Source organism: Pogoniulus pusillus, chromosome 26, assembly GCF_015220805.1.
Source record: "Pogoniulus pusillus isolate bPogPus1 chromosome 26, bPogPus1.pri, whole genome shotgun sequence".
NCBI classification, from domain to species: Eukaryota; Metazoa; Chordata; class Aves; order Piciformes; family Lybiidae; genus Pogoniulus; species Pogoniulus pusillus.
This window is the reverse complement of record NC_087289.1, coordinates 6683415-6696426: the sequence shown is the minus strand read 5'-3', so window position 1 is coordinate 6696426 and position 13012 is coordinate 6683415. Positions and strand designations below refer to the sequence as shown.

Here is a 13012-nt window from a genome sequence, read left to right as displayed (position 1 = left end):
GCGCCGCTCCCTCGGCTCCTGCCGGCTGCCGCTCCGTGTGGGGCCGAGCGCAGTGGTTGGCTGCCGGCAGGCGGAAGCGGCGTCCTCCGCGGCCCGAGGCGGTTTGGCGGGAAGGGCTGGCGGGGCCTATGGTGTGGTGGGGCTAGTTTGGGTGTCCTGTCTGTGTGCGGGCCTAAGGACTGGGCTGCGGCGGGAGCGGCCGCCTTAGCCGAGCCGGAGCCATGCAGGCCTTCCTCAAAGGCCCGTCTTCCATCAGCACCAAGCCCCCTGCTGCCAAGGAGAAGGGCCCAGCAGGCGCAGCTGGGAGCAGCGGGGAGAGCAAGAGGCTCAAACCCATCCCCTGGGTGGAGAAATAGTAAGGGATTTCTGGGGCAGTGGGGTCGCTGGCCGGGATGCCGTTGCGTGGTCGTGGGTAGCGGGGGGGTGTTGGCTGCGGAGAGGATATGTAGAAGAGGGGAGGGGATGCGTAGCAAAGAAGGTCGCAGCTGGAGAAAGCACAGGTTTAACTCTTTGTATTACGGAGGAAAACCTGCACGCTGAGCTACTGTCAGAGCTCTGTGTAGGTATTAGCGACCAGGAGATGCTTCCGTTAACCACGTCGAGTGGTGCAGCTTCGTCGCTATGGAAATAGTAAGGATATATAAGCAGCTAGAACTGATTAGCTGTCTTTCTGAAACGGTATGAAACTTTGTAGTGTTTTTGAAGCTTTATTCTATTTGGTGGTCTCTATTCAATCCACTCTCCTTAATGGGGACACTAAAAGTACTCCTGGCATTGGAGCATTTTCCTGACTATATATGAGTCTCAGGTTCTCCCCAGTGGAAGTTTCTGTCTGCTGCATTAACTGAACTTCATAACACAACGGTTTTTTTTTGTTTCATTATCTTAACAAAAGGTTAAAATTCAGAAAGGAATAATGAAATCCAAGCTCCTTTCACTAGCTCCCTGTTTTTCTCTTCTCCCTCTGAGATATACAAGAACTGAAAATTACACATGCTCTATTCTGTTGAATCACATTCACTCAACATCTCAAGGTCCAGCAGATCAAACTTAGAGGGTTATGATACCTTCTCATTTGCTTAACTCCAGCATTTTCTCAAATGTGGCCTGTAGAAACTTCTAGTTTAATGCATAGAAAGGCCACTGTAACTTTAAAATTAGAATCAGATGGAGTCGCCGTCCCTGGGGCACTTCAAGGCAGGGTTGGACGTGGCACTTGGTGCCATGGTCTAGCCTTGAGCTCTGTGGTGAAGGGTTGGACTTGATGATCTGTGAGGTCTCTTCCAACCCTGATGATACTGTGATACTGTGATGTTCTATTCTGTTGAGTCGCATTCATAACCGTCTAAGTTTGATCTGCTGGACCTTGAGATGTTGAGTGAATGCGATTCATTACTATTTCGTCGCTATGGCTTCATGTAGAAGTGCATTAAATGCTTCATTTTAAAAAGGCTGTTATATGCTCACAGAGTGGCAGTCTCCTGTAAACTTCTGCTTCTAAAAACCGCACAGGTAGGTGTTTAGAATAGAAATAGACAAACAGCTTCCTGAGAAATTAGATCAGTAATACAGACCAGAGGCGTTAGGTTTCCTGCTATGATTTTGACTTCAGTTAGAAAATTCCCTGCAATTCTTCAGTACCTGATGTACCAGAAAGGGAAAAGTTTTTCTCTATTTCGTTTTTCTTGTGAAAATTTGTTAGCTAATAAATTGCATTTAATGTGTTTGTATCTAGTCGCCCCAAAAACGTGGATGAAGTCGCCTTTCAGGATGAAGTTGTTGCTGTGCTGAAAAAGTCCTTGGAAGGTGCTGATGTGAGTGTAATGATAACGTCTGTCAAAGTAGTTTCTTTAGGCAGGATCTTTGGCCAGTGATAATGAAAACTTTTAGTTTCTAATTCAACAATTACTACTTTCATAGTAGTACTTTATAGCAAACTAAGGGGCTTCCTCGTAGTGTGTTGTGATATATGTGTAAAACTTGTTATGTTTCTCTAAACATTGTAAATTGTCAGCTCTGTGATGCAGTTGGAATTTTTCTAGAAGAGCTCAGCTGGTAAACTTCTTTTTAGTAATTTCATGTCTGGAAAGGCTTTTGTTTTCTCTACAGTACTATTCAGTGACTGCTTTTGGCATTCATGTTGAAGAGGAGCAGGGAAATTTTTCTTTCATAAAAAAGTCTGAATTGCCACTAGTTCCTAAACAGTTATTAGTAAGGAGCTATTAACAGCTGAGGAGAAATGAGGTGCTGCCACCTATTCTGTCTGAACATATCAGTCATCTAACAGCATTTAGGTGATGGGTTGTGAAGTTCTATTTTGAGCAACAGCTATTTAAAACCCGACAGCTTCTAGATCAGCAGTGTTTCTTGGATTATGAGCCTGCTACACTTTTGTTGACTGTTTGCCTCCTGAGTTGAAAAGAAAAATGGTAACTTACGCTTACATGCTTTGCATTTTGTCGTAACTACCCAAACTGAGCAGGGCATTCAAGAACAAAATCATGCAAGTACTTGGAAGTATTTGACACTTCTAAAACTTGGACATTTTTGCTAGTTCTTGAAAGGACTCATTCTGTCAAAGGCAAAAGTGTAATTTAAACTCTGAGGTGGCTGACAATTTGGAGATCTGACAAGATCAAAGAAGCAGCTGTGACAATGCTGTAGGTTTGTGTAATGTGCTTTATTTAAACCTTGCTGTTGAGATCAAGTCTGTTGTTGATTGACCTGGATTTGTGAGCCTTGGTTTGGGACCTGCTAAATCGAGCAGGGGTCTAAAGTCCTTGGTATGTCTCCATCTGTAATAGCAAGCATCTGTCTTGTTATAAACTGTAGAGACCAGAGTACAAGTGGTTTTGAACTGGAGAATTTAGTGTCTGTCTGCAGGACTGTTGATTCGTTGTTTTTGCAAAGAAACTGACAAGTGTCATAGTATTCTTTGACTGCCACTTACTTGATGGTATCTTAATGACTTAAAAGAGAGTCAAGCATAAGATTGTCATTGCAATTTACATCTTCAGTCATACCCGCCTGGATGCATTCCTGTGTGATCTGGAATAGGTGATCCTGCTCTGGCAGGGTGGTTGGACTAGGTGATCTTTCAAGGTCCATTCCAGCCCCTGACATTCTGTGATTCTGTGCTAAAATACCTAGGAAAGGAGTTGAGGTTTGCACTGTATGTGGTAACTTTCCCCTAAGCTTGGTGATTCCTGCAGGTATCCTGCTTACCCCTAGCAAGCCTGGAAAATGGGTAACCAGATCAGATTGCAGTCTGTTTAAAAATACTGCCACGGTTACATAAGGCTCTGCATGGTGAAAAAGCAGTGTGAATCCTGGTGAGAACATCAGTGAGAAACAAGGATAAATGAGGTCGAAGCAGAAACAGTAGTAAAGTATGGGTTTAATGGAATTAGGAAACAGATTCTTACTACAACTAAAAAAAACCCCAACATTTATTAATACTCATTTTGAGAACTCAAAGAGTGTGAATTAGCACAGAGGCATGAAATTGTGACTCTCCACAAAAATGTCTACCTTTGGAGTATTCTAGTCTACCATGGGTGTTGGTGAATTTTCAGCTGTCATTCAATAAATATTTCCAATTTTTGGAGCTTTCCTAAAAGGTATAGAGGAAAAATAATGTTGTGGTTTCTAATTAAACTTGAGAAAACTTACAAGCACTGGATGATGTTTACTTTCTAGTAATTAGGGAAACAAGCAATGGATGATTGGCAGAAAGAGCAGGCAAAACTAGAAGTGGATTTATTTACTGTAAGTTGACTGTAGATTGAAAATCTTCTGTCTGTACTTTTTACAGTACATACACAGATGAATCTGTTTTCTGTGTCTTATCTTAGTTGTTAAAATGGGATGCTTGTTACCAAACTGGTCTCTTTCATTTTCTGATTATGGGTTGTGTACTACTCTACTTTCCTTGTCTCTCTGGATGACTTTGGGTTTGCTGTTCCCATTCTGTCTGCATTGCTTGCTATATTCAGCATAAAATTCTCTAATCTAAATTTACTTGACTCCTTTTTTTAATAAAACATTTATTAGGAGCTGGAAATTAAGTCAATATTGAGATGTTTGTCTTTTTGATAATGATCAGAGGAAATCACTCCTTCAATCACCTCACCCAGTCTGGATTGCTTGACTAAGGATGTCCTCAACTGTGTAGCTTTCCAGATAAAAGTCTTATTAGCCCCCTGTTAGTATTAGTAATTTTCCATCTGTATTGAAAGTATGCATCCTAGGACTGCTAGGCTGTTACACAGTCTTATGCTGTTTCTTTGACTGTCAGACAAAACAAATGATTTTATTCTAGCTGATGAATTCTGGGCATCTAGCAGATATTTAATTATATTCCCAAATTTTGAGATTTTTATGCTTTGTGCTGCTAAGCATCAGCCTATAATTATTGCTTCAGTCTTTGCTCAGCTGCTTTGATCTTCCTGTGTCAGCATATTTCTTTCTTTTCATGATGGTGATTATGAGGTCATTAATTAAATTATTTGAAAGATCAGTTAACCCAATCGTTTTAAGAAATGCCACTGGCCTTCTCCTTTACCAGTGCTATGCATTCCAGTCAGCCCTTGCCAGCATCTCTTTGATTAGTGTTGGACAATGTCTGCAGTGCACTCACTGCAGTATAGTGCAGGCATGTGGAGGCTACCTCGGATTTAATTCAGTAGAATTAATGGCAGCAGAGAATTCTCAGCACAGCTTGGAAAGGCTGTCTGGTGATCTGAGAAAGTAAGGAATAGTTAACCTGTGACAGATGTTGTCACAGCTGCATTGAAAGAATTGTCCAGACTGTTTGAAGGCATCCTTGGATAAATATCATGGCAATCATACTGTAAGTTCTGTAGGCTTTAGTGATCTCAGACTGAGCTGGAGTGGCTATATAAGAATAACATACAAACTGAGGTATCAGTTTTGGTAGAACATGTGGTTCCAACACAGTGCATTCTGTGTGATGATTCTCTTCATGCTACATTCTAAACAGCATTTTTGCTTTTTTACAGCACTTTGTATGATAACCTGGAAGTGAAAGACTTGGTATTATTTTTCAGGAGGAGTAGATAGTTTTTGTTCCTGTAGGTGCTCAGATTTTCACTAATTTTTCCTGTGTGTGGTTTGTTTATTTGCTTTTATTTAAAATGTTGCCTTGTTGTTTAGCTTCCCAATCTGCTGTTCTATGGCCCACCTGGAACTGGAAAGACTTCCACTATTTTAGCAGCTGCTAGAGAACTCTATGGGTGAGCAAGAATCAAGTTACTTTGGTGTAATCAACTATCATGTCTTCTAATAACAGCAGAGGGTGACTCTGGTCCTTGTCTAGATTCTGGTGTTTTTTTTCAGGAACATCTTCACATTCTAATTCAGCTCTAACATGAAATTTCTTTCTCATTTGTCCTGTTGCAAGTTGTTGATTTCAGTTATCAATATAGACTTCAACACTTGAGACTAGATCCATGTAGCCCTGTAGCAGATAGCATGAATACAAATTACTTCTGTATTCCTTACTGAACTTTGTTAAGGAATTCCAGTTTTAATGGTTGTTAGCTACACGTGGATCTCAAAGTACTTCATAAAATGTCTGAGTTGTAACCCTTCTGTTATGGAAATAATATTGAGAGTCAGACTAAAATTCGACATGTGTACATTCATCAACTCACTTGTAACACTTGAGAGTTTTCAGTAGTCAATTCAGTGTGCTATAAACAAAAAATGGATGAGAAGGTTGTTTGATGTTGTGATCAAATCTAAAGTTGACTTTAGTACCTCCCTTTCCTACCCCCTATTGTCATCTTTAATTTTTGGCTCATGTTGTTTGGAAATAACCATTTCTGGTATAATAGCAGAAAGACAACTCTACATTGTATATCTGTTTGAATTCCCAGAACTTAAAACCTACTGTATTCTTTTTTATCTTTTAATCAGAGGCATTGCTGCTAAATATTGCCTATACTACACTTTCTAGATATTTCTTTCTGATAGTTTTGCTATGGCAGAGTGCTGCCAGTGACTGTATCTGGGCATTTAACTTGTTTTTTCCACATTGCTCACAGCCTATAAGTAGAAAGGCATATATTACAGTGTTCTGAATGTAGGGTGCCAGCTTCCTGCTGTGTGGTGTTTTTTTTTTCTCCCTGGATAACTGATGTAATTTTACACTTCATTGTTTTCTGCAGTCTGGAAGGCAACTGTAAAAATAGCTAATGGTAGTTCTTACCTGGCGCTTAATGATCTCAACTGTCTTTTAATGAAGTCTGTTGTTTAGTAATGCTGGCAAAAATAACACCTGGCAGTCAAAAAGGCCAGAAGGGTCATTGATAGACTTTGTAATGTAACAAGAGTTAGCAGCTAACATGTTTTTAATAAAAAAATTGCAGACCTGAATTATTCCGGCAAAGAGTCCTTGAGTTAAATGCTTCTGATGAGCGTGGAATACAAGTGATTAGGGAAAAAGTGAAGGCTTTTGCTCAGCTGACTGCATCTGGAAGCCGTTCAGAGTAAGTGCTGGATCAAATTCCTCTTGCTTAAGACAAAGCATCTGATCTGATGGTTTCTATTTAGATCATTTTTTTAATTTTAATCTAAATGATTGGTCAGCACTGCCTAGAAGTTTGCAATATAAACAGTGCTTTGGCTAAGCTCTGACTTCATGTAATTTCATGTTGAAAATCAGGTACTGGATCATCCACAGTTGATAGCTTGAATACCTGAGAGGAATTTTCAGTAGTTCTGTTAGAGAGTCAGACAGGGAAAATCCCAAAAGACCAAACTTTCTGGATTTGGTGATATATTGTTGGTTTTGCAAATATTGTCTGATTGCCGCACAAAGAAGAGTTTCTTTGGGTAAATTGTGAAGGTTACTTCTCTACTACCTCTAATTTATTTAGGCTTGAGGTGAGGAGAAAGTTCTTCACTGAGAGAGTCATTGGATACTGGAATGGGCTGCCCGAGAAGGTGGTGGAGTCGCCGTCCCTGGAGCTGTTCAAGGCAGGATTGGACGTGGCACTTGGTGCCATGGTCTAGCCTTGAGCTCTGTGGTAAAGGGTTGGACTCGATCTATGAGGTCTCTTCCAACCTTGGTGATACTGTGATACTGTAATATGCAACATCTCATACCAGATGGGTGCTAGTTTATAAGACTCGAACAAGATTCTGATGGTGAGAAACCCTGTGTAGGTGAAGCTGCGTGTGCTAAAAGACAGATTGTGGAAAGTAGCAGGAAGAAACTGCATGCCAGGACCATCTGGCAAGAAAGAGTCGTGTGTACTGAAATTAGTCTGTGACAGTGTTCTTTGAAGTTCAAGGAATTAGGAAGCCTGTAAAAAGAAGAGCTGCATTTGTTTTTAAAAGAAGAAACTTAAGACTGCAAATCTGAGAAGACTTTGTAGCGTTCAGGTGTCCATTATTCTATGGGAACTCAGATATGTTTCCCTCTCCCCTTCATTAGTCCTTTATGTGGAAATAAAGAAAATTGAATCTCTGAATGTTCTATTTGTATAAATATTTAAGTAAAATATGAGTTGTTATTTGCAGTGAAGTTTTTTCCTTCACTGGGACTGTACATTGCGTATCTCCTGGGTTTCTTATTTTTCAGTGGTAAAATGTGCCCCCCTTTTAAAATCGTGATACTGGATGAAGCAGACTCAATGACTTCAGCAGCACAGGCAGCATTAAGACGCACAATGGAAAAAGAATCTAAAACAACACGTTTCTGCCTTATTTGTAACTACATCAGCAGGTATGTGTGGAATTTGTTGCTGGTTTGGGCTTGCTGCCCTTCTTGTTATAAAGTCTCTTCCCCTATCCCCTTGCCCTGGAAGAGCTGGCACCTGGCTTTCACAGTTCTCGGTTACTACACAGATGTAGCTATGTGATACAGGACAGAAGACAATGTTCACATTTCAACTTTTTTTTCTTTTAACTGAATTGCAATTTTAAGGCTTTTTTGCACTTTTGTGACTTGATAGCTTCATATGAACTTGACCTGTGTGTTTGTTAACCAAACACCTTCCTTCCTTTAGAATAATTGAACCTTTAACATCTCGATGCTCCAAATTCCGCTTCAAGCCTTTGTCAGACAAAATCCAACGGCAGAGGCTATTGGATGTTGCCGAGAAGGAACATGTGAAGATTAATAGTGAGGTAACTTCATGGTTGTCATATAATTTTATTCCTTAATTCAGTGTGTAATTTCATTGCAGCAAGGGGGATACATCAGCAGCCAGAAGGGGGATAAAGTGAGCTGCCAGACTGCTCAATTGTATTAAATACAATATATAAACTCAGTTACATGTTGTTCTTCCATAGATGGAATGAATTTTAAGAGTCTTCCTGAAACCTGAGCCATTTAATGCAAAACCATAGGGCTTTTTGTTCTGTGCTGAGTATGTTTGCATTAAGTCATGCTTTGTCCTGAAATTGCCAACACACATTAATATTAGTAGAGAAGTTGCTTTGCAACTTGCATATTGTGCCCGTCTGTGACAGTCAGTCTGCTTTGGGCACTACTTGATGTTTTGAAATCAGTGTGCTGAGGAGATGCACTAAATTTCAATCAACAGTGAACATGTTGTGGTGTTACTTTTTAGGCAGTGTCATACCTTGTTAAAGTGTCAGAAGGGGACTTAAGGAAAGCAATTACTTTTCTTCAAAGTGCCACTCGCCTGATGGGTGGGAAAGAGATCACAGAGAAAATAGTCACTGAAATTGCTGGGGTAAGCTACGCTTTACAGTTTTTCCTGTAATTACTCTGAAAAACATTTGACTAATCTACTTGCTGCCTTATCTACTTCTGGTCAATGTTTGATTAAAAATTTGGTTTATACCCATTAGTATTGCAGTGTGGTCCTGATACACCATCCACTAGAATTTTAAAGACTGCTTGATTATGTACAAGGAAAGCTAGAAAGTAGTCTTATAATTCAAACAGAAGTTGAAATATTCTGCCCATGAATGTGAAATTTACTGCCTTTTGAGGGACAGTAGGCTAGAATGCCTTTTGGCACTTCTCTGTGTGTGTCTCTATGTGTGTGAGTTTGTGTATAAATATAGATCAGTGCAAAATATAGTTTGGAAACACCCCAAGGGAACGACATTCAGTAGCAGCTCACTTTCAACTTAATGTTCCCAGTGACAGTGTCTCTTCAAGAATGTCTACATTTTGTTTTAACAAAACAGCAATGATGACATAGATAATGCTGACAGAAGCAGGAGGAAATGTATTTAATGAACCTTGTGTGAAGATGTTCCTGTAGCAAAAAGAACTACCCTCTAAAGCAAGAAAGGGAAGATTAGGAGCTGAGAATCTGAAAAATAAATGGAGTTTACTGATAGATGCACTTCCCTTGAAGGTGCTACCATCACAGCAAGTTGTCCTAGTTTCACTTTAATGGTGTCTGCCAACTTTTTGTCTTCTGACTTACTGTCTGATCTTGTTGTGTGTCTTTTATTGTATGTTTCCCTGGTGCATAACTGGAGATGAAACTGATTTTCTGGTTTACTTAGGCATAGCACAGTGCAGAAAGAACTGTCTGATCTAGTTGATGAAGTAGGTCCTCTACTTAGTGTCCTGATTTAAGCAAGTGTGTATTTGGTTTATGAAGATGACTTCTGACAAATCATTATCATTCTATAGTTTTTATTTCAGATAAGACAAATATTACAGCCTACTTCTTGCTCTCAAAATTTAGCTTGTTTGTCTTACTGGCTTGAAAGTGGTTGGGTGTGTAGAGAAATTCAATGATGAAATTGCCTCCTTCATAAACAGTTCTATCTGTTACTGTAATCATCAACCCCAATTTTAAGTTTTTGAAGTTGAAATTAAGAAATACAACTTCCTGTTGCAGGTCATCCCTAAAGAAACAACTGATGAACTGCTGGCTGGCTGTGGGAGTGGTTCATTTGAGAAGCTGGAAACGCTGGCAAAGGTAGAGTCCTCTTAGTGCTCCAGCTTGGATATTTTTCTAGGTCACTTCCCTGCAAATGCTTTGTTGCCACACTGCAGCTGAAGAACACTTAGCCCCAGGTCAGTTAGGATGCACATTTTAGGAAGCATGTCTTTTACCAGTTGGTCCTCTGATCTTCTACTTCTGAGAAAGAACTGTCAAAGCTGCAATTAAGATTACCTGCTAGTGTGATTCTGGCCTTCCCTTGAGTTAAAGTGATGACACGTGGAGCTATTGTGCTGAATTAGAGTAAGAATTCCTAGCAAGACACTTGGCTCAGGCCTTTAGAGCTGTGTTTTCAGTAGATTGGAGTAGTTGCTGGACTAGACACCTTCTTCATTGCATGGAAGCTGTGTCAGACTGGAAGTACCTGAATAATGCTGTAATAAGTATTCAATTTTAAAGTATTTCTTGTCAGTCTTACAGTACATTAGTGATTACGTTTGTCTTACAAACTGCAATAACTTAAAGCAGATCTTACTGGAGAAAGCCCAAGCTACTGCTTTTGTACAGAAGGGATTCTTTTTTCGAAGAATGGGAAATTCCTAATCTCATGGATTTAAAGGAGACCTAGACGTTCTTGAACTGGATTTTACATCAACTTGCTGTCTCTGACAGAGTGGAGCATCCCATAGTATCAGTCTCATTTCTGGTAAAGTGTTCTGTGCCTCTAAGGAAAAAGCCAGTATCAGTCAGCCTCCTGCTTTTCACTTGGATGAGCCTCACTGGGTAGTTCTGGCAGAACCTGTGGTTTTGAGTCTGGGTTTATTGTCCTGTAAACTTGCAAGAGATCTTAGAACATGGGGGTTGGCCTCTTCTCCCAGGCAACCAGCAATAGAACAAGGGGACACAGTCCCAAATTGTGCTGGGGAAAGTATAGGCTGGATATTAGGAGGGAGTTCTTCACAGAGAGAGTGGTTGGTATTGGAATGGGCTGCCCAGGGAGGTGGTGGAAGCACCATCCCTGGAGGCATTCAAGAAGAGATTGGATGAGGCACTTAGTGCCATGGTCTAGTTGACTGGATAGGGCTGGGGGATAGGTTGGACTGGATGATCTTGGAGGTCTCTTCCAACCTGGTTGATTCTATGATTCTACACCTTCACATTTACCTACCATGATACCTGATTATGTGTTGATCTTTAGAAAACCTGCATTATCATCTCTTAATCCTTAGAGCTGTTACAGTCTTTCATCAAACTGTGATCTAGTCTAATGCAGTAGGTTGGAACTAGTCTCCAGTGTCTGGAGTAGGTGCTTTGTGACAGGGTTTTGCTTCAAATGTTAGTGCTTTATGTGCAGTTGATAAAATTGGTGCACAATATGTGAAGCATAGGCATGTATTTTGCTGTACAGAAAAGTAAGGCTGCACTATGTCTTTTTCTGTTTTCATAAACTTCTCTCTGCTTAATGGCTTCATGGCTTCGGTATTTACTGGTTTTGTAACTGGGCACTACCTATTAATAATTCAAAAAAGGAGGGGGGGGGAGCTAGCTTTACTTGCCACACCTTTCATTTTATTCAAAAGGTTTTGGCCTTGCAGACCCAGACCTCTGCCTTCCTGAGGCTACCAACTGCCAGATGAAGAAAATAAATCAAAGTAGGTGGCACTTTAAAGTGTGAAGGCTGTGAAACTGCCACATGATGCTGTGGATGTTAAGCTTTCCTAATTTTAGAGTAAGATTGGACAGGTTCAGTGGAGGTTGTTAAATGCTTAGTAGTTCACTAGCTCATGAAATCCCTGAGATGTCAGAAGCTGGAAGAATGTTTGGGCAAAAATGATGGCTATATTCCTGTCATGCTTCTGCAGTCTTTCCTAGGTGCTCACATCAGGACATTGGCAGGCAAGTTGCTGACTTGGCCTATCAAAGTTCCATAGTAATTTCCAGTACAGGCAGAATTTATTCAATTGGTTTTCCATTTTGTGGTGTTTCTGCTGATAAATTATTTCAATTTTCCTCTTTCCCTGACACAGAATCTCATAAATGAAGGGTATGCTGTTGCTCAGCTTGTGAACCAGCTGCATGATGTTGTTGTTGAGAGCGAAGATTACAGTGACAAGCAGAAATCTGCCATAGTCGAGAAACTTGCAGTAAGTCTTGTAGTAATTGAGTTGAAAAAACCTACCACACTAACTTTCACTTTTATCAGATGTTTTGTTATGTGCTCTCTCTCCCAAGTACACAGTGGTTGATTTTTCTAGTTCTGAATTATTTCTTGGTAGAACCTGCATTTTTTTTTCCTGAGAGATGGTAGAGGAAGAAATTGAAATCCACTGAAGAGAATTATTAGCCATATTGTTCTAAGGGGACTCAATCAAGAGATCTGAGAATTTGGGTTTGCTTAGGTTTGTGGTTTTTTTTGTGTGTGCTCTTTGTTTTTTTTTAATGTAAGGTGGGAGGGAGAATGAAGATGGGATTAAGTCAGCACTTGAAAAAAAGGAGCTGTAAAAATGCAAACTTTTGTTCTGGTGTGCAAAATTCACCTGTTCAAATAAATTAACTTGGTGTATTTTGGCCAAGAGAGAAGAGAGTTGTGATGGGTTGATAACCTGCAGTGATGGCTCCTGCAACTCAGTTGAAGAGAAATGATGCATCCCTTCCTGTGTATGAACTGTTGTGTTTGGGCCTCAAACAAGTGGATGCTGGAGAAGCCATTTTACCAGTTTGGTGTGAGGGGTGTGGGATGTGTGACTGGACGAGTCATTGCCAATTAAGTAGTTCTCCATTCTAACCAGAAATCACTGCCTTGAGCACCACCATTTTAAGAGCTTTATCTTCTCCATTCTTTTGCAGGAAGTAGATAAATGCTTGGCAGATGGTGCTGATGAGTACTTGCAGTTGGTGAGTCTCTGTGGCCTTGTGATGCAGCAGCTGACACAGAACACTTAACTCCTCCAGCAGCGGCTGGCTGCAACTGGAGCAGCTTTTTCTTTCACTGGTGGTTGAAGTTCTGAGAGCAGGGTCTTGGGAGGCTTTTGTACTGTTTTTTTGCAATAAAAGTACTGCTTAGCAGATGGAAAAGCTTACTCGAGTATTTTTTTTACACTACATCA

The 13012-nt window shown here is 40.4% G+C and overlaps 1 protein-coding gene across 1 annotated transcript; it reads left to right on the top strand.

The window, feature by feature from the left end:
- Nucleotides 1-12980, top strand: RFC4 (replication factor C subunit 4). The gene is made up of 10 exons (XM_064165491.1): nucleotides 1-355; nucleotides 1736-1814; nucleotides 5176-5255; nucleotides 6393-6512; nucleotides 7610-7753; nucleotides 8037-8157; nucleotides 8604-8729; nucleotides 9861-9941; nucleotides 11933-12049; nucleotides 12753-12980. The coding sequence occupies exons 1-10, from the start codon at nucleotides 222-224 to the stop codon at nucleotides 12846-12848; spliced, it is 1098 nt and encodes a 365-aa protein (XP_064021561.1). The 5' UTR covers nucleotides 1-221; the 3' UTR covers nucleotides 12849-12980.
- The last annotated feature ends 32 nt before the right edge of the window (nucleotides 12981-13012 follow it).

Bases quoted from the DNA above. Each gene is read 5' to 3' on its own strand.
- RFC4 (XM_064165491.1), top strand. From the start codon at position 222: ATGCAGGCCTTCCTCAAAGGCCCGTCTTCCATCAGCACCAAGCCCCCT. The intron at 1,815-5,175 runs GTGAGTGTAATG...CTTGTTGTTTAG, and splicing joins AGTCCTTGGAAGGTGCTGAT to CTTCCCAATCTGCTGTTCTA. The intron at 12,050-12,752 runs GTAAGTCTTGTA...ATTCTTTTGCAG, and splicing joins CCATAGTCGAGAAACTTGCA to GAAGTAGATAAATGCTTGGC.